We start from the raw sequence: 20409 nt of genomic DNA, 5'->3' as shown, positions 1-20409 counted from the left end.
AAATTTCTCAGTTCTTTTAAGGCCGATGTTTCTGTTTGAGAGAGCAGGAGCCGAGGCGATTGTAACATCAAAGAAAGAGCTAAAATGATTGAGTGAGGCATTAATCATTCCTGAGGATGCTCTGCACTTATTTTTCTTATGGCCAATCTTCCCGCAAGAGGAACAGAAAATAAACACATTTTCAAACTTAAATTTAATCCACTTGGGGTCAGATCCCAAAGTTTCAAGGAAGAAGCCAGGAGGCAGGGACTTTGAAAGTGGAATAATCAGTTTTGCTCTAATGGAGCAGATAGTGCCAGCAAAAGGGGAAAACACTTCAAAGCAAATAATTCTTCCTAATTTTTCAAGAACAAATTTAATAGAACTCACCTCATAAAGGTTTAAAGGTAATTCATCCAATCGAACCCACAAGGTTGCTTGATCAAACTTGATGTCCTTAATAGAAACGGCTAGATTCCATGGCTTGAAGACAATGAGGGCTGCCTGATAAGCAGCTGTCCCCTGAAAAATTAAGGCGAGCTTATCCCGCTCATCACTACAGTTAAAGATAAAACAATCCTCAACCATTGCAACAGAAATAGTTCCAAATTTCAACCATTGGTTCGTAACCCACTGTTGGATTCGTGGCGCAGAGAACTTGCGAGCATCAACGAATTTTCCAACCACTAAATTATTGTTAAACTTAAACGGAGCTTGTGATTTCCGATTGGAATTGAAAGTGCCTTCGGAATCTGAAATTGGTGACATCGCTGCCGGAGTCCGAAAGTAAAAAAATTGGCGGTGGCTGTGGAGATTTTGGTTTTGGCGGTGATTGGCGGTGAAAGAGGAATCGTGGCAGTGTAATAAAGAGTAGCGTGGCTCTAGAATCCTAGAGAGAGAAGCTCAGTATTTAGAGTTTTTTTTTTTTTTTTTTTTATCCATGTTTAGTTTATTCACACCCAAAGGAGGGGGAGACCAGAGCTGCAAGGTTGCACCATAAAAAGCTTGTTGCTATGGAGTTTCACGCTGCGGTGCTACTTCATATTCACCCAAAAGACTCATGCCACGTTCACAGGATCTAATAGGGTCTCCTTGTTTTTTCTCAAAGACCCACAGGTTATGTTGTATCCAATTTTTCCAAATTAACATCATTGCTAACTCCCATGGGCGCTCACCACCACAGGTATTGATGAACTTTTCACACCAGTCTCGAAGAGTTGTGTGCTCCTCCGACATGTTTAATCTGAGAGGAGACAAGCGCCAAAGCAACCTAGTATCTTTACAGAATAATGCTATATGACTAATAGTCTCAATATGCTCCCTACATCTAGGACACAAGTTATCCTCACATCACGATTTTTTAAAATGTCCCTAGTTGGGATGTCGTTTCGAGCTGCTCTCAACACCAAGTTTTTAATTTTTAGTGGCACATTTGCTTTCTAGATTTTCCTCAAAAATTTCTTCATCCCATATAAGTTTGGGAGTTCAAGATCAGTGTTTCTTCTTTGAAGTTCATAGTGGTACGCACTCTTAACAAAGAATTTCCCATTTTTTGTATACTACCAAGCTAGCAGGTCCTCTTGTTCACTCTCAGAGACTTTTAACTTGTATATAACATAAACTTCTAGTTCAGTCAGTGAGTGTTAAGAGCATCGATGTTCTATTTGCCCTCCTCATGATCTAACCAGTGGAAGAGGCAGGTCTTTGAGGGTGCATCATTAGGTGGATCATAAAAAAGCTTCCCATCGGGAAGATTATTAATCCAAGAATCCCACCAGAAACTAATTTGTTTCCCACTTCCTCAATACCTTATGGAACCCGATTGAACCAACTTTTTTGTAGACATAATCGATCTCCATGTGTAACTCGCGTTAGGAGGCACCTTGGAACTCTAAATATCAGTTCTCAAGAAATATTTTCCTTGAGAACCTTTGCAACAAGAGAATTAGGATAAGCAAGAATTCTCCAGAATTGCTTAGCAAGTAAAGTGTTAGGAATATAGGAAAATATATTATTGTGATATATTTTCCATATATATCTTATGATATTATATTTAGGATAATAATATATCTTAGTGATATTCAAAGATAGATTTATGGAAGTTTATATGATAGAGTTTATATTGTGTTGGTTATCTTATGTAGGCTATAAATATTAGCCAAGATCATCAATACAATTCAAGCTATTCTCTCTCATAAATAATTTATCAATGATACATATAATCGTTGATATTTCCAACTTGAGGGGGGGTATTGAGATATGATAGAATATTTAGTTTGATATGATAATATTTCCATATTCTATTTTAGTTAATTTCCTAAGATCCTAAGTTATCTTGTTATACTAGGACTAGGACTTGTATTTGCTATATATTTCCCAAGGTGATTAATGAGAACACAGGCAATTATCTTTCTAATTCTTCATGGTATCAAAGAAGATTACGGACACCAGCAAAGGGCCGTGACAAAAGACCACGGACACCAGCAAAGGGTCGTGACAAAAGACCATGGACACCAGCAAAGGGCCGTGGTAGCAAAAGTTCGTTTTTTTTTTTAAATAAAAAAAAAAATTGAAGGTGACATCAATAGAGAGGTGCAACTTGATCGACTTCAACAAAGTGCGAATTTCCAATCATAACGTTCGTGTTACTGCCGTTACGATTGCGGGAGGGTGTTAGGAATATAGGAAAATATATTATTGTGATATATTTTCCATATATATCTTATGATATTATATTTAGGATAATAATATATCTTAGTGATATTCAAAGATAGATTTATGGAAGTTTATATGATAGAGTTTATATTGTGTTGGTTATCTTATGTAGGCTATAAATATTAGCCAAGATCATCAATACAATTCAAGCTATTCTCTCTCATAAATAATTTATCATAAAGCTAAGTCGAAAGATCCTAAGGCACGCATACTGACACCTCCCCTATCTTTTGGTTTATTCAGATTACTCCAAATGATCAAAGCGAGTTTCCTTTCATTGTTCTTTTAACCCCACTAGAAATTCCTACAAAGAGAGTTCATATTATTGATCACACTTTCCGGGAGCTTAGAACATTGCATTGCGTAAGACGGGATTTCTTGCACTACTATTTTTAAAACACCTCTTTGCCGGCCTTTGACAAGTATAATCTTTCTTTCCACCCCTTAATGTTTTTCCATACCCGATTTTGAATAAATTGGAAAACAACATTCTTAGACCTACCAATAGCCACTAGTAGAAAAAATGCTATTTGTAACGCCGTATTAGTAACTGGCGTATATTATGCTAGTTACGAAAGCATCAATAGTAACCGACTAAGATAATGTCAGTTACAAATTTCATGACATTAGTAACCGGCGTAGTAAATGTCAGTTACTAATATGTGCTTTATCATTGTTTGAAGTTTTATTAGTAACTTACTAGATAAATGTCAGTTACAAATATTAAGTTAAAAAAACTTTGACTAAAAAGTTTGTAACCAGCTTACGAACGCCAGTTATAAGTATTAAGTCAAAGAAACTTTGACTAAATAATTTGTAACTAGCTTACAAACGTCAGTTACAAATATTAAGAAAATAATTTATTTTTAATTTTTTTTAAAGTAAGGAATCAATTTCTCATTGAAATACAAACAAAAGACTTAAAACTTTTTTTCTTTGGTTTTCACTTTCGATCATAGTCCTTACGCTTAGCTTTCTTGTGAAAAACTCCTCCGTGCTCCTTCCTCTTACAGTTTCTCCTTCCCTCCAACTCACTCCATTCCGTTTGAAATTTTTGAATATGGGTTCAGCTTTAGTGGTTCCATATCAAGGTTTTAAGGTATGTAATTTTTCAAATTAGGATTCTATTATATATTATATAACAATGTTTTCTTGCTTATTATTGGGGGGTTTTGATGGGTATGTAGTATAATTGAGTTTTGTGGATTATATGAATTAGGTTTTTGGATTAGCAGAAGTATGTACTGATTTTCGATGGATTTGTTGTTGCCTTTGATTGTTCTTTTTTTTTTTTTTTTTTTTTTTCCAAATTACAAGATTATTATAAACAATAATAATTGAAATTAATTATAAAATAGATAACAATTGGTGGTTTTACTGCCGATAGTGTGAAAATGGGGTTTCTCCTGATGGCATTTTTACTATCAATTGATAGTACTTTATAATTAAGAGTAATTTATTGATTTCTGAGTCAAATTATCTGGGTTTTGCTTATTACTATACTCATGGAAGCTTTTTTACATGTATGGATATGTTAATTTATATTGCTCTTTTGAAGCCTCGCGATAGAATCATGGCTCTTGATCTTCCATAGTGGACATCTTTCACATGGATACCAGGTCTTATTTCATCGCATTGTTGATTATTAGATAGTTAATATCTTTTTGCGTATATCTATCTACGACATAGGCTATTCTTCTAATATATGATTGTTGTACGGCGTTGCCTTTTTTTTTGGGGGGGGGGGGGGGGGGGATTGATTGGTTTTACTGATTTATTTCATAACTTGTGAATTAGGATATTAGATGTAAGGATCAACCTGCTAACTGATACACAAGTTTAAAATTTTTTTGAGTGTTTTAGGCAATTCCTTTTCATCTCAAATATTAAGTTTCAAGAAAAATAAGTATACATATGTTTAGATAAGTTGATTAAGTTCGTATTAGCTAAGGATTTCCCAAGTTCAAATCATGACTTCAATAGTTCTTATAAGCTTAGAAAAGCTCATCTACATCCTAGTAATTCAGATAAGTTAGCAATTGGGGAAAAGAACATGCTCTAATTTCTTTTATTAAAGCATTGTTATTGAAAAAAAAAACATTTTCTACAATTAAAACAAGCATAGAAAATTATTAATAATTGACAATTAGATTGAATAAGCTTTGAGTTAGCTATTTGATCTAATCGAGCTAACTTCTTAGATATCTAAGCCTTGTGTTAAAAAGAAAATTACAATACGATTGACAATTATTTTCTTTTTGACAATTAGATTGAAGCTTTGAGTTAGCTCGATTTTAATCCCCAAGCGATACTAGTACAAGTGCATACACAATTTTTATAATATCTAAGCCTTGTGTTAAAAAGAAAATAAAAATTAGAAGGACATAAATAGTTGTTATTTAGTTTGATCAGTGGTAAATTCTGCCAATTTTATAATTTTTTAATATTGGGATGTTGTGTTAAATGACATGTGTGAACACTTTGTGGCATGCATCCTATCAGTTAATTAATTATTTGCTAAGCAATATTTTGGTAATTAAGCTTGTAACTTCTATTATTATGTTGCGAACAGACACCAAGAAGATATCTGCCGTGTCTATATTTTTTGAGACAATGCCGTACTGATTGGATGAAAGCACTGTTTATATATATTGAAAAAAATAATATATATATCTAAGGAATCTTACCAAAATTACGATTTTTTCCCTTTCTTTTAAGCATAATTAGCTTTTTCTTCAAAAGTAGCTTGAAATTGAGCAACCATGCACCTATTTTCTAGAACTGAGAACCGAATACCCCAATTTGACCTTCTATGGTTAATTTTTTTTTCTCATTCAATTTCAATGTAATATATGGTTTTAGAAAGTTCATCCTTTGGATGAGTGGATGCTCAATCTAAACTACTAAGCATTAAAGAAATGCATAGTTTTTGTTGCTTTCAATTGACATTTCTGTTAAGAGAAGTAAATTTGTAATTTATTATATTTGCACCTTTGACTTGTATAAGCTTGATTCAAGCAATTATTTGTTGTTGACCTGTTGTGTTAATTACTTATTTTTACCAACTAATACCTTAATCTAAAAGCATGTAGCTTAATTAATATGGCTGTTATTAAGCTCATTTGATTAGGAACTCCATTGCAGATGGAGAAAAGTGACACATTATTCAGACCCAAATTGATTGTTGCTGGAGCAAGTGCCTATGCACTGCACGACTCTATGATTATGAACGTATCCGCAAGGTAACATATTTTGTTTTAAACTAATCTCTTTGTTAGACAAAGTAGTTATTTTCTTTAGAAAGGGTGTAAAGGAGATTAATAAATAAGGGAAGGATTTAACTCATCTCTTTATAATTACTAAGTGACTATTTTTTAAAAGTGACTATTTTTTAACTCATGTCAACTATTTGATTCTTATAGCTCATGATATAATCCCTTTGTTCGGAATTCGGAATTAGTAGTCACATTGTCCCTACCTCTCATAACTATGGATATGACATAACTTGACAATAAGACCCTACTTAACAGTTGGATAGTTTTCATCTTCTTTCCATGAGTTACTAAGAAGTAGGCCTTGTGGCATATTGACCAATAATCTATATATTCAAATCATTACTATAGTACTCAACATTCCTAGTTAAATAGACTACGTACTCATATGCATGTAATTAAAAGTTATTTTCATTCGTTTAATCTGATGCTTTTTATGATTTTTTTTAGGCCTTACAATGTATATAGGTCACACCTCAAAGCAAATGCTTTCAAAATGAGTAAGCCACAATTACTACACATAAGAATGAAGGTAAGCGTCTAATTCTTGCTTTTTCATTCTTTTAGTAATAAAAGTACTATTTAGTTAAGGATTTTTTGACTTTTACCACCAAAAAAAATCAAAAAAATGTTTTTTACCACCAAAACTTCTAAAACTTTTATTCTACCACCAAATAAAAAACTAAAAGTTGTGAATTTTCTAAGTTCTTCGATTTTCGTGTCAAACATAGGCTCTTTGGGGGTTTTAGGGGGCACTTTAGCCCTATGGGTCCAATTTGAGGTCAGAATTAACAAAAAATGATCGGAAATGCCTCGTTTTGCGTGTTTAAAAAACCTCGATTAGCGTGAACACACAAAACGAGACATTTTCGATCATTTTTTTTTGTCAATTTTGACCTCAAATTGGACCCGTAGGGCCAAAGTGCCTCCCCTAAACCTATGAAAAACATCTTTTGCGCACAAAATTCGAAGGAATTTTTTTTAAACCGTTAGATGTAACGGTTTTCTTGACGTTTGGTGGTAAAAAACAATTTTTAGAAATTTTTTTGGTGGTAAAATATATATTTTAGAAGTTTTGGTGGTAAAAGTCAAAATTTCCTTTAATTAATTAAATTATTGTACTATGATAATTAGAATTAGTGTGCTCAACAATATGGTGGTACCGAATGTGCTTATTATGTAATGAGATATATGTATGAGATAGTATCTTCCCATAGCGATTGCAAGAATTATTTGAAAGAGGTTAGTTATGAATTTACCTCTTCTTTACAAGCTAAAATGATTTATACGAGTTTTGGTTGATGTTTTATTTTATAAAGTATAATAGACATGTATTGTTTTTATATTTGCAGATGTAGAATTGGATGAGATTAGAAAACAATGGGCTAAGTTTTTTAGACTTATTTTTTTTTGAAAAACTAACTACCTTGTTAATCGATGTTATGATTAATCGCATTTACAGCTCAATAAAACAATATAACACATTTCTATACATCAATTTTTATTTAGCTTATTGGTTATTTTTATTACATTGCTAAATTATAAATCAATGATTTTTTTTATTCAAGTTTTATTGTTTTTTTCAAAGTATTGTTAATTTTGTTGTATTGTATAATTGTGGATGAATTCAAGTTGTGTGGAATTATTTGGAGTGTTTGTATTGTATGTTGTGGGTGATCAAATTTAAATTATATGGAAGTATTCGGAGTACGTGTTTTGTTGGTTGAATTGTAACAGATTGTAACCCATTTGACAACAGATCGTTTGGTAGGATATACTACCATTCTTGTATTCGAATCAAATATTTATAAAAAACATATTTATTTATTTATTAGTAACTGGCGTAATCTAATGCTAGTTACTAATATAATTTTTTTTTTAAAAAATAAAAAATATTCGTAACCTGCGTTAAGATTTGCCAGTTACTAATAATACCCTAATTGTAACCGGCGTAACTTAATGTTAGTTACGAATAGTATGCTTTCTAACTTGGAAAAAAGACTTTTTGTAACTGGCGTTAGGTTAAGCCAGTTACAAATAGTACATTATTTGTAACTATCATTAGCCAGTTACGAATAAATTTCACTAGTTGTAACGGTGGCATTCGCAACCAACAATGCCAGTTACAAAAAGTCAATTTTGCCAGTTACGAATAAATTTCGCTAGCAGTTGGTAACCCAAGATATCTTTCGTGCTCGGTAACAGCCATGAAATTCATCTTCAATTAAAGATTATTCTGCAAATTAGCACTCACATTCCGGCTAAACGAGACTTTTGATTTTTCCAAATTTATTTTTTGACCCGATGCAATTTCATAAGAGGTTAGGCTCTCTAATACAACCTTTGCTTCCTCATCACTTGCTCTAGTGAAGAGCAAGCTATCATCTGAGAAGAATAGGTGGGATATGGGAGAAACATTCCTGCTCATTTTGACTCTATGGATAACCTTCTTCTTTTCCGCATCACTAAGCAAAGTCGACAGCCCCTGACAAAAATTAGAACAGAAAGGGAGAGATAGGGACTCCCTGACGGATCCCGGCCCTCTACTAGGGGAAAACTCATATAAGGGAAGCCATTGAATAGGATAGAATATTGAACCGAAGACACACATCTCATGACTAGCTCAACAAAACTTGCATTGAAACCCAATTTAAGCATCATTCCTTCTATGAAAGACCCCTCAACACAATCGTAAGCTTTGCTCATGTTAAGTTTAAGAGCCATGTAACCTTTAGCACCCGTCTTTTTCTTCTTCATATAGTGAAAAAGCTCGTAAGCCACAAGCACATTATCCGTAATAAACCTTCCTGGGACAAAAGCCCTTTGTGACTCACTAATTACATTTGGAAGCACAGGTTTACGGCGACTCAAAATATCCATCGAGACAAGTTTATACACCACATTTCAAATGGTTTAAAGGCCGGCAGTCTCGAGTTGTTTTGCATTCCTTTTTCTTCGGTATCAAAACAACATAGGTATGATTTATATCACAAACTGAAGCTCCATTATTCAGAATGTCCAGTGCATAGGAGATAACATCGCCTCCAACAATTTGCCAATACTTCTTGTAGAAGATAGCTGACATTCCATGAGGTCCCAAAGACTTAGTTGGATGCATTTGCTTCAATGCTATATGAACTTCTTCACCTGTTAAATTTATAGAGAGGTTGACATTCATCTTATGAATTACCCTGCTATCTACTTTCTCAAGTACATGCTCCATCTCTCTTTCTCCGTTCGAAGTAAAGAGACTTTTAAAACAATCTAGAAAAATTACCTCTGCCTCCTGTTCATCTTTATACCATGTACCATCTTCATCCATTACCCCCTAAGTAGTGTTTTGACTACGGCATTGTTTAGCTTTATTGTGGAAAAAGCTGTGTTTTTATCGCCATCTCAAAGCCAAGATTGTCTGCTTCTTTATGCCTAATTTTCTTCTTCACGACGTTCCAATTCATCTATTTCATCAATATCGCTCATCTCCTTCACTGTTTCACTTGAAGGGGGAGAGGCCATTAAATCCTTCATTTGATCTATTCTTTCTGCCAATTCATCTGAGAAATTGCAAGCACGAGAGCTTCCTCCAAAAGCGCAGCTTAGTAGCGCAATTGCTGATTTTTCGAATAACTTCAAAGTCAGACTCTAAGCTCCACGAATTATTCACGATATTGCCACATTCATCATCCTTGAGCCATTCTTTTACAAATTGGAAACCTCTACTTCTTCTTTTTTAGCTGTTACTCATAATAATTTGCGCGTGGACAGTGATTTTTATAGGCACATGGTCAGATTTCCTTCTTGGAAGGTGCTCCACCTTTGAGCATGGAAAAAAATTAAACCATTGATCAGACACTAGAGCTTGGTCCAGTCATTCTTGAATGTTGTTTTCGCCTTCCCTATTGTTTGACTAGGTAAATAAATAGCCCTCTAAGTGGATGTCCCTCAACCTGCATCTATCAAGACTTTTATTGAATCCATCAATTGTTCTCTGGCTAGTAATATTTCCTCCAAGCTTTTCTTTGTGACTCAAGATACAGTTAAAATCTTCCATACACAACCATGGTAGCGAGTTACCATTACGTTGAAGGATTTATGTCTTCATCAAGTGCAATTACTAGATATATAATGAATCAAATTATGGAGATAATTAAGTTCGTTTTTTTGTCTTTGTCTGTTGCTAGACGTGATTAATGATCTTTGGGCTAGTCAAATAGTCCAAATCTCAATAGAATGGATCCTATAAGGTCACACAAAAGGGTGTTGGATTGAACAAAAGAAAGAAGCCCATTGTTGGGCCTTATGGAGTGGCAGGTGAAAGAAATACTGTCCTTCGAACAAGTGTATTATTCTGATAGTGGGTTCAGAATTATTAGAAAGCTAATATATTCAGTAAGGTCAAGTGATCAGAATGCCTAGATGGAGGCCGCTTTCAATCAGTAATATTAATGCATAATTAATATTACAACTTAACCTTGACTGAACCTTTTGGGTCACACCCAAGCAGTCAACGGACTGAAGCGACGAATTCATTCGGAAGGAATTAATGAGTCGACAGAGTAATATTTATTTAGACGTTGGAAATTCGAGCGTCGAAATCGAGCGTCAGAGAATCTCAAATGTCGAGCCAAAATTTAGGAATTGGCGAGACGGGAAAATGCTTCAAGTAACTAGCAAAAACCCTAGCCACGCAAAAACAAAGGAAGCACGCCAAATAGGAGCATGCCACGTGGCAACACACATGGCAGCACGCCATGTGGCAGCAACCACGTTGGCAGTCACCAAGTGGCAGCAACAACGTTGGCAGCCACCAAGTGGCAACGTGCTATGTGGCAGCACGCCACGTTGGCAGCGCGCCATGTGGCAAAGTGCCACGTTAGCAGCGTGCCATGGTGGCAGCCATGTGGCAAGGGGGCCATGGACCCGGGTGACGGGTTATGGACACGGGCCAAAAGAAAGTGGCCCAACCGAACCCAACTTGGGGCTCAACGTTGGGTGACACATGGTTAGCTCACAATACATGCGAGTTGTCTTTGGGACCAAGTGGAAAAGTGGTCCTCACCTAACCATGTGACACTTGTTACTTGTTCCTTAGTTTATTTAACTAAGGGTTGAATTCATCAATCTTTCCATGTGGGATATTTTCGTGAAAAGTCCCACATTGAAAGATGAGTGGAATTCACAAGGTAGCTTTCCTTATAAATAGCCAAAGCATGGCTTGAGGATTCTTTGCTTGAGTAAGAGTTGGAAAGGGGATCACAAGTAAATGAAAACTCTTGAACTCAAGAGTTGGAAAATGTATCACATTTAGTCAAAGCCTTTGAACTCAATTACTCGGGTTTATTGGTCGGGTCTTGCTAACCCCAAGACATTGGACCTTGTAGGTATTCGTTGGTGCGGGTGGAACAACGTTGGTGGCTTCGTGTTTTAGGATCTAGATTTCAAGTAAGAGCCCATTCGGTCGGGTGAAGCACGCTCCAAAAGGTAATCGTTTTATCTTAATCTTGTGTCTAATTTAATTATGTTTATGGTTTTATTTATTGCGAGTGCGGTCTTGTTTTTAGGTTTGTTTTGGCGGTGAGTCGGACTTTCCAAACCCCAACAGCGGTATCGGAGCCTCGCTCGTTTATTTTTAAAATCATATTATTTTTCAAGGTTTTTTTATGGCTTAATTTTTTTGGTTTTAAGTTGCTAATTAGATTAGTAGCTCGTTTTATCCATTTTAACCTCGCATTAGAGCTGACTTCAGCTTCCGAACCCAGATATTGACCCAAAAATAGTGAATTTTGGGAGGAAAAGGCGTTCTGGAAAAGCCAAAAAACGACCAGAAATGCACTTTTCGAGTGGTTTTTCGTTTTTACAAAAAATTTTAAGTCTTTCTAACCTTGAAAATTAATTGCATATTTATGGTGGTTATGTAATTGGTTCAATACATATTTTATATGCAATTTTAAACCTCTTTAGGCATGATTACTTGGTGGTAATTTGTGTTTAAAAGCTTGGTTCTATTTTTCACATAATTGCAAATTAATTGCATTAAGTGTAAAATTGTTGTTATTTGAGGCTTCCAAGTACTAAAGATTCAATCTTTAATTATGTTAAGTGATTGAAACTTTGAGTTACTAAATTCCATAAATTTTTGTTGAACTTTGTTGATTTAATCATTTTTTAGTTGATTGGAATCATAAAGTTTGAAACTTGTGATAGAAATTTGTTTATCTTCATATTGGAAGATATAATTTTTTAAGGATTCACAAGTATTAAATTTGGAATCTTTATTGAACTTATGTTCATTTTTTCAACTCCCTTTTATTTTGACAAAATCGCAAGATTAATTTAAATTGATTAAATTAATAGTGAGTAAAGTTAAACCAACTTTATTAAAGAATGGTTCTTGGAATAATTTTGGTTTTATGCACTTGAATGAATTTATTTAAGTTGGACATGTTATAATTTTCATTTTTCCTCAAAATTAATTGATTCTAAAATTAATTTAGTAATTGATAAAAAATGTCACACAAAATCAAGATTTTTCCCGAAGCTTGAGCACTAAATCGAGGCCTAAGAGCCCCAAGCATGCTATCGGCCAGCCAGGTTGCTCACGCAACCCACATGGGGCTGCCGAGGCTGCTAGGCACCTCGAAGTGGTGCACATGCGCGTGGTGACTGCTGCATGTGCAGCCCTTGGCGCAACATGGCAGCCTTGTGGCTTGCCGTAGGTAAGCCGCCTAGGGTTTGCATTTGAGCTTTTTTTAGGGTTGTTTTTTGTGCTTAGCTTGGTACATCATTAAGGGGAATATGGGTAGACATTGCTTGTGAAGCAATGTGGTGCAATTATATCGTGCGAGTTGTGTGCGAGTTACGAGCACTCCAAATCTTAGTGCTAGGCACTTGGATATTTTGGACTACGTAAAATTTGTCTTATTTTGCCGATTTAATTATTTTATTAATTTAATCTATTTTGGTTTTAATTTTTTAATAAATTTTGGAGGCTAGGTCTCGGTTTTAAAGAGCGACATTTGCAAAAAAAAAATTTGGCAAATAATTGGGTTTTACCGGCTTAATTAATTGGATTAATTAAGGTGGATGCGGCATTTAGTGGGAGCTTCAAATATTAATTGCCCTTATTTACATAATCAGTTAAAACAACTTTGACTAGTTTTAATTAGGCGTGTTAATTGGATTAACCACCTAGATTAGTTATCGCGTGTTTATGCATTGTTACTTGTTAATTGTTGTAAAATGCGTGGGCCATTCACAAATAGTGAATGGATGAATGAAATGTATATTCTCTTACAGGTTTTATACAATGGCAACTAGTGGGGCCTGATTAGGATAGAAAATACGAACTACGATCCGTGCTGTATTTTTCTAAATACGGTCTGCGTACCGTTGAGTTTTTTTGTGCCTTAATATTTAGATTAGTCCTAATCGTAGATACTAGTATTGCATAATTATGGTCAAGTCTTGAAGATGGAGGCTCTTGGAAGACAAAGCCATGAAGTTGCAAAAGAAGACCTTTTGAAGACTTGAAGAATTCAAGGGGTCATGCTAGTTGCCAATATGCATTAAAATGCTTATGCTTTACATATTCATGATTATTTATATATGAATCATATGTTAGATTCATGTTTAGTATTTCGAATGTTGTGATGATTAATTAAGTTCACTTAAATCAACCAACATAGAAACCCTAGGTCCCTAAGTATTGAGTAAAATTGCCAGTCCAAAACAACACTTATCGACCTATTGAGAGTAGTGGTGGGCTACGCCAAAGCGAGGCATCACTACTACTCCCTAGACTAATAAGGCATACCGGGTATGCAAGTTGGTTTTGGTTGTGCTCAACGATATGAGTGATGGAGTCCTAACATGTCGTGGCAAAGTGAATAAATTGTTGAGAGAGCATTAGATGCGACGATTTATTCAACCAAGAGTGGCTTGGAGCCATTAGCAAAGCGTTGCTTACCTTAGGAGATTGAGTGTTAAGACAAGCCAAAGCATGCTTAACCACTCTTTGTTTCTTTGGATCTTGGAATCGACTTATTCTCGCCAAATGGGGACAAATTTATTGCGTGGACAAGCGTTTAATAAGATTGAAAATTTGCATGGATACCTTTTAATTTTCAAACTTATTATGTTATTTACTTGATAAATGGTTATACTTTGCACTTATATTTGTAGAATTCCAAATCAAACTATATTGTTTTCCATGATTGGTAATGGAAATCTTTGAGAATGGTTCTCAAAGAAAAGTAAAGCATTTCTAAAATACAATTCTCATAAATAACTTTTATAACAAAGTCCGAAAGGATGGTTGGACATAATGTATTCCAAATAATAGAAGTTAACCTAAAAACTCATTATCTTCACAAAGTACAGGATATTGCTTGAGTGTTTCACTTTGAAAGTGACCTTAAACTATTAAAGATATGCTAAGTTATCGACTTACAAGCTTAGAATGAAGCAAGTGGTGCTACATCAGTTGTAAGGTCGTATGCTTTGTTTAAAGACCTTTAAGCTAAGGCTGGAACAAATAAATGATTATTGTGTTTCATAATCAGCAATTGATCCGTTTACACCTAGAAAGAATAACATTCAAAGCACTGAGAAAAAGTTGTAAATTTATTTGAATGGCATGGATGTCTAAACTATGAGTCAAGAATGCTTGATTATAAACAAACATTTTCTTAACATGATAAACTGGCAAAAGCTCAAAGTCATGGGCATGATTTGCATTATGAACATCTTTAGCAATGTTACATCGACAAGAACGTACTCAAGGCTATATTAGTTAGGCTCTTGATAGTTGATCGATTCGGAATCGTTCAAAGACAAGCAAGTCTTTGTTAAAATCGACAAAGTAAAAATCTATTGTTCTTGGTATAGATAATTGACTCCGAAAGCTAAAAGAGGATTCATTTACTTCAAAGTTTCACAAAGAATTTGAAAGAATATGACTATACTCATCAAATGTGAACAAACTTGACCTTGAATAGTTCAAGAGTTCAATGAAGTACAGAATCGACTTGGCAAGATATCAAAAAGTCTAGATTAGATCGAGCAATATTTGCTTGAGCCAAGCGTGACCATCAGAAAGTTATGAAATTGAAATTTTCATAAATAACTCCACAAAGAACATAGTGTGTCTTCACGGAGACCTCAATGCCATTTAAAAATGACTCGAACAATGATGGATCATATCCCTTCCTATAATGTTCTTAAGATTTGCACAAAGGACAAATATTACACTAAACAAAATATCGAAGCTAAGAAAGGACGCCATATTCAGTTATGGGTAGAATTAATAACTTCTAAATGTATTTTCAAGTATATGTCTAAAACTCTTAGCCACAGTGGGAGTTCACTGGCTCAGTGGGAGCTAAGTGACTTAGTGGGAGCTCACCGGCTTAGCAAGAGCTAGGTGGTTGAGTGGGAGCTTAATGGCTCATTAAAGGCTAAGATAGCTCCAGTGGGAGCTAATTTTTTGTTTTACAACGAACTTTTACCCAAAGACAATATACATGTCTCTTTGTAAGCATGCAAGTGAGTCCACGGGCATAACCTCTACAACTCAATTGAGAACATAGTGTTTGTTGCTCTAAGTGGTGTCTTTCTGGAAAGTAACACATTTCCAAAACGATAAGTGGAAGGAAAATGAACTTGATGACAATCAAGCTTAGCAACAAACTAGAACTGAGATACTTGATCAAGTATACTCAAAAGGACTTTACAAGTGCCTTAAACGAGAATTCATTTCTCACAAAACTTCTAAAAAGTTGGAGTAATATCAAGAAAATCAAAGGGCTTTGGAAGCGCCTTGAAACTCAGTGTTTGATGCAATAACCCCGTATAGGTATAGAATTCGCCAAAGGCTTGGATTGAATCCTATAAATTTTCTATTAAGTTAGAAATAACCCTAAGACTTACAAGCATACTATTTACTATTATATAGTACGGGAATAATGTCTTGTAAAATAGCTACGACAAATCCAAATTTCAAATAATGGTTAGAGGCGATAAAAATCCGAAATAGACTCCATGTTTGAAAATCATGTTTTAAAACTTGATTAATTTGCATAAAGGGTGAAAGACCCATTGATTGCAAATAATTTTTCAAGGAGAAAACCAACAAATGTGGAATTGTATATGTATACATAGCTAGATTGGTTGAAAAGGATACAATTAAATTCACGGAGTTGATTTTAATAAAAACTTATTCACCAATCGGAATGCTAAAGTCATTTCGTGATTGTTCTAGCAAAATTGCACTTATGAAATATGACAAAATAGATACCAAAACAGCCTTGCTAAAATAGGATTTTGGAAGTGACTATGAAAATAGTCTAAGGGTTTTAAAAATCTAAATAATGATAGATTTGGAAGCAAGCTCAAGGAATCCATTATGGGATTTAAGGAAGCATTGCATATAGGAATTGGAACATGTTTTCTCATGAAGTTAATAAGAGGATTGACTTATGAAGAAACATAGAAACTCTTATGAATAAGAAGTTTAGTCGGAGAAAAAGTAAATTATGTAAAGGTCCAACAAAAAGTTTACGAACTCTATTGTGAAATAACTGTCAAATACTAAATGCTTAGATTTGAAAGTATTTTCGACAATGGACCAAGAAAAAGACGATACTTAGTACATATTGGGTATTAAGATCTATTGTATAGACTTAATAAAATGTTTGAACGTGTAAAGGAATTTACCATGTTAAACATGAATTGAAGGACTTTGAAAGACTTTCGACCCTTATGTATAAAACTAAGTAAATGTTTGAACTAAGTATAAGCTAGGCTAAATACTAAGTCAAACAAGAAAGACTCTAGTAAGAGACTTTCAACTGTATCACATAGAGAACAATTTAAGCAAGACTCAGTGAAACTGAATGAGCTAAAATGTCACATGGATGGAATAAGATTGAGAATTACTCCAACTTAATCCATCATGTACTCTATGATATGGAATCGTCGCAGGACTTACTTGCTTAGAGCATATGAAGTATGTATGTAGTACCAATCAACATGAATATATGTGATAGATCGTTAGATTATGGCCAAGAACATCCAAAGTACTTGGATAAGTAACAGGATGAGTTCTTGACTTATGGAAACAAATGCAATTTGAGAATTGATGTTGCAAGCACAAGCCTTAACAAGGATTAGATCCTTAACAAGGAAGTCGTTTATAAGCACGAGCTAACAATAAGTCGTGGCTTGAGAATAGTAACATGGAGGTGCATCCATGTGTAATGTGCAGGAATTTAAATTAAATTTCCAGGATCACAAGTGATTAGGGTATCCCAAATCATTGTGAGTCGTTTGGTGTGAAACCAAAGCAAAGCATCATCAAGAAGTGTACTAAAATATATGTTGAGAATATTGTTGCCTTTAAGGCGATAATAAAGAAGATGTTCTATGGAAAGTTCGTTGTTGAACGTTAACGATTGTATGTTCTCAAGTTGAAGATCTCAATCATGAAAATGAGTGGGAGCCATCACTTGGAAAATAAATCCTAAATCACATATAACCCATGGCACTCTCAAATTTTATGATCTTATTATGAAAATGATCAGTAATGAAGACGCTAAGATTAGCAAAGTAGTTATAACTAAACCTATGCAATAAGTGAACGACATCATTCACAATTGCATGATAGAAATCAAGCATATTATATATGGGTGTGATTTCTATAGATGTTTTTATATAGAGTGTTACTCTTACAATATTCGGAAAAAACCATTTATCATAAGATGAACCGTTCAGGTTATGGAGTAATTTAAAATTTCATGCAATTTTTATCACTCCGTTTGCTATTTAATTGTGGTTTAGAATTAAATAATGAGTCCATTTGATTCTTGGAATATTCAAAATAGGGTATCAAGACCAGTCTTGGTAAGGATACACCTATTAAGTGAACGTTGAATATTATAATCGAAAAATTATCCCTAATCGAGGTCATTTTAAACGATGGACAATTAATGACCAGTTGAGATTAGTGTGTAGTTTGATTTATAGCACCGTTTCTTGCGGTACAAGGACATGATTGTCATGAATCATCTGCACAGGTATTGGTTTAAAACCATACTAAACCGACCTATGAGAAGACTTTAAGAGATTAAAAATCGTCATAAGTATACTTCTCATTATTTCTATCGGAACCTTTTTCCTTGATCATGAGTATTGTGAGCTTTCTTGTTTGAGTACTAGTCCGCTTTGATGATTTTCAATCGTCTGCCGTAATAGAGGATTATAACGGCATCACTCGGGCGGCTAGGTCCTCTTAGTAAGAGAAGCTACATTACAAGACTGGAAATGTCACCCTACTAAAAGTAGGGAAGATGTCTTTGTTGTTTACAAGGCCTCTTGTAGAGCGAGACTGTAAAATGCATGGCCGTGCTCGGATGGATTTTAGAAATAATCTGGTTTTTGACAGTGGGACTCGGAATCGAGAAACACTTCTGGACGTAATAAGGATGACAAATAAATCTTACCTTATAGTTCATGAAGAGGCATTAAGCGACATAGAAAAAGAGCTATACCCTAAAAGTACATCTTTCCGGAAGGACAAGTGGGAGATTGAAAGGAATAGTGTCCTAGGAATGATAAATCATATTAGGCCCTCCCCTAGATCATTGGGCCGTACATAAAGCTCAAACCGGGCCCAGTTTAGTAAATTGGCCATAAATTCCTTAATATTCATCGGAATTGGGCTTATAATATATCGTTGGAAAGGTCTTTGCAAGCCCCATCCAACTACACCACTATTGGACCCATATCATGGACCAACCAAACTGGATTGGCTGTTTTCTTAAAATAAAGTTTTCAAAAACAGAGAGAAGAGAAAAAGAAATAAAATTTTCCGCAACACTAGACCTTTCCACACTTTCGTTTCATTCGATTATGATTCGACGTGAAAGGCACTCATCACCGGGTTTGGTTTTGGGGAGACACAAATGGGTGTCTACAGATTGCCTTGAACCTTAACATGCGTCAATTTTGTCCAACTACTTGTGAATATAGTGCTTGACTAGTTGACTTGGTTAGGAATGTGTGATAGTTCCATAGTTCCTGGTATGTCAATGAATTTGAGTATTGGTTTGCAACTATTAGTAATGTTTATATGATTCATTATTGTGCACATTGTGGAGGACGAATGCATTTGTTCTTTTAGGTAGCCTTAAGACATTGTAGATACATTTGTTTCCTTCTTGCTACCCATGTTGTTGCCTTGACCTTTTGTTGTTTATTAGCCACATTACAAGCCTATTTTGCCCCATTGGTTACTAGTCCCAAGCTTGGCTTGGGGGAGCTATTAGTGAGTGAGGTGAGGGAGTTTGTAGTGTGCTTATTGTTTGCACAATTTGGGTGGGGTTCGAGAAGTTGTTTTGTTGTTGATCATGTTTATTTTTTATGAGTTTGAGAGTTATATTTTCTTGAAAAAAATAAAGCATGATTATTATGAAAAAAAGAGAAGTTCAAGAAAAAAAATTTGAAAAAATAAGTGAACTTCGAAAGGAAAAAATGTTCAAATGTTCTAGTTGGAGGTAGATCAAAGAAAAAAATTGAGCCTCAATGGAAAAATTTCAAGTTGAAAAAATAAAGTTTGTTTATTCACTCTATTTCTTCATTATTATATCTTATGAGTGATATTGTAAGTGTTGGGATTATTTATTATGATTGGAGTTTATTTGGTTGATGTTAGAGTTGGTTATGTAGGAGATGTATGATCATTATTTATTTTGACCATGGGTTTTATTAGGATATGGCTCCTTAAGCATAGCTTTACTCTCACTTGTTCCCAAATGATTCCTACCCTTTACCCTAGCCTTACATTACAAGCTTTAAAGACCTTCCGACCTTTGTGCATAGAAATGTATGAATGTGAAAGTGTTGTTTATCAATGCAAGTTATGATTTGACATATTTCGAGTCGACTAGTAGTTTGAGCGTTCATTGTTTTATACACACGAGAGTGTGAGTTGGGAGGGCATTGTTCACATTAAAGGGGTGGTTGGAGAGCGATCGAGTACATCTTTTACTCGCCACATAAATGAGAGTCGAGGGTGTGAGCACTAGTCTTGAATTCTATATGCTCTTGTGGTTTGCTCTTTTTGACAATTGTTAGGGAAGAAAGGTAATTGGATGGATTTGATTGGTTGACTTTGAAGCATGTTTATTCGATTTACCCTGGATCATTTGTGCTTGATTTTTACTTATTGGGGTGAAGCATATTTATTGATTCATTGATGAGATCTTTTGCTTAGGGACAACCAAAGGTTTCGCTTGGGGGAGTTTGATGTGTCCATTTTATATATTATTTTACCCCCGTCCCTTGGTCATAATTAGTAGTGTTTTTGGCTCTTTAGAGCCACTTGTATTACTAATCGGTGTTTTCCAGTGTTTTCGTAGATTTGGTTGACTTTTGCAGGGATTTATGC

The 20409-nt window shown here is 34.7% G+C and overlaps 1 protein-coding gene and 1 long non-coding RNA gene across 2 annotated transcripts; one reads left to right on the top strand and one right to left on the bottom strand.

Annotated features, from left to right (window-relative positions):
* Positions 1 to 3646: 3646 nt before the first annotated feature.
* Positions 3647 to 6687, top strand: LOC145613125 (uncharacterized). Its single transcript, XR_014106872.1, has 3 exons — positions 3647 to 3793; positions 5839 to 5936; positions 6417 to 6687. It is a non-coding gene; the product is annotated as an uncharacterized LOC145613125 (long non-coding RNA).
* Positions 6688 to 8856: 2169 nt separating this feature from the next.
* LOC145624999 (uncharacterized) lies at positions 8857 to 9288 on the bottom strand. The gene has a single exon (XM_081678081.1). It carries the CDS (start codon positions 9286 to 9288, stop codon positions 8857 to 8859), a length of 432 nt encoding a protein of 143 aa, XP_081534207.1.
* Between the last annotated feature and the right edge of the window lie 11121 nt (positions 9289 to 20409).

This window comes from Chenopodium album, chromosome 3 (genome assembly GCF_948465745.1).
Source record: "Chenopodium album chromosome 3, dcCheAlbu1.1, whole genome shotgun sequence".
Lineage (NCBI taxonomy): Eukaryota > Viridiplantae > Streptophyta > Magnoliopsida > Caryophyllales > Amaranthaceae > Chenopodium > Chenopodium album.
Note: the sequence above shows the minus strand (reverse complement) of the source record. Positions and strands in the feature narration are given on the sequence as shown.

What these genes read in the sequence shown, in the direction of transcription:
- LOC145624999 (XM_081678081.1), bottom strand. Translation starts at nt 9,288, where the DNA reads ATGGATGAAGATGGTACATGGTATAAAGATGAACAGGAGGCAGAGGTA.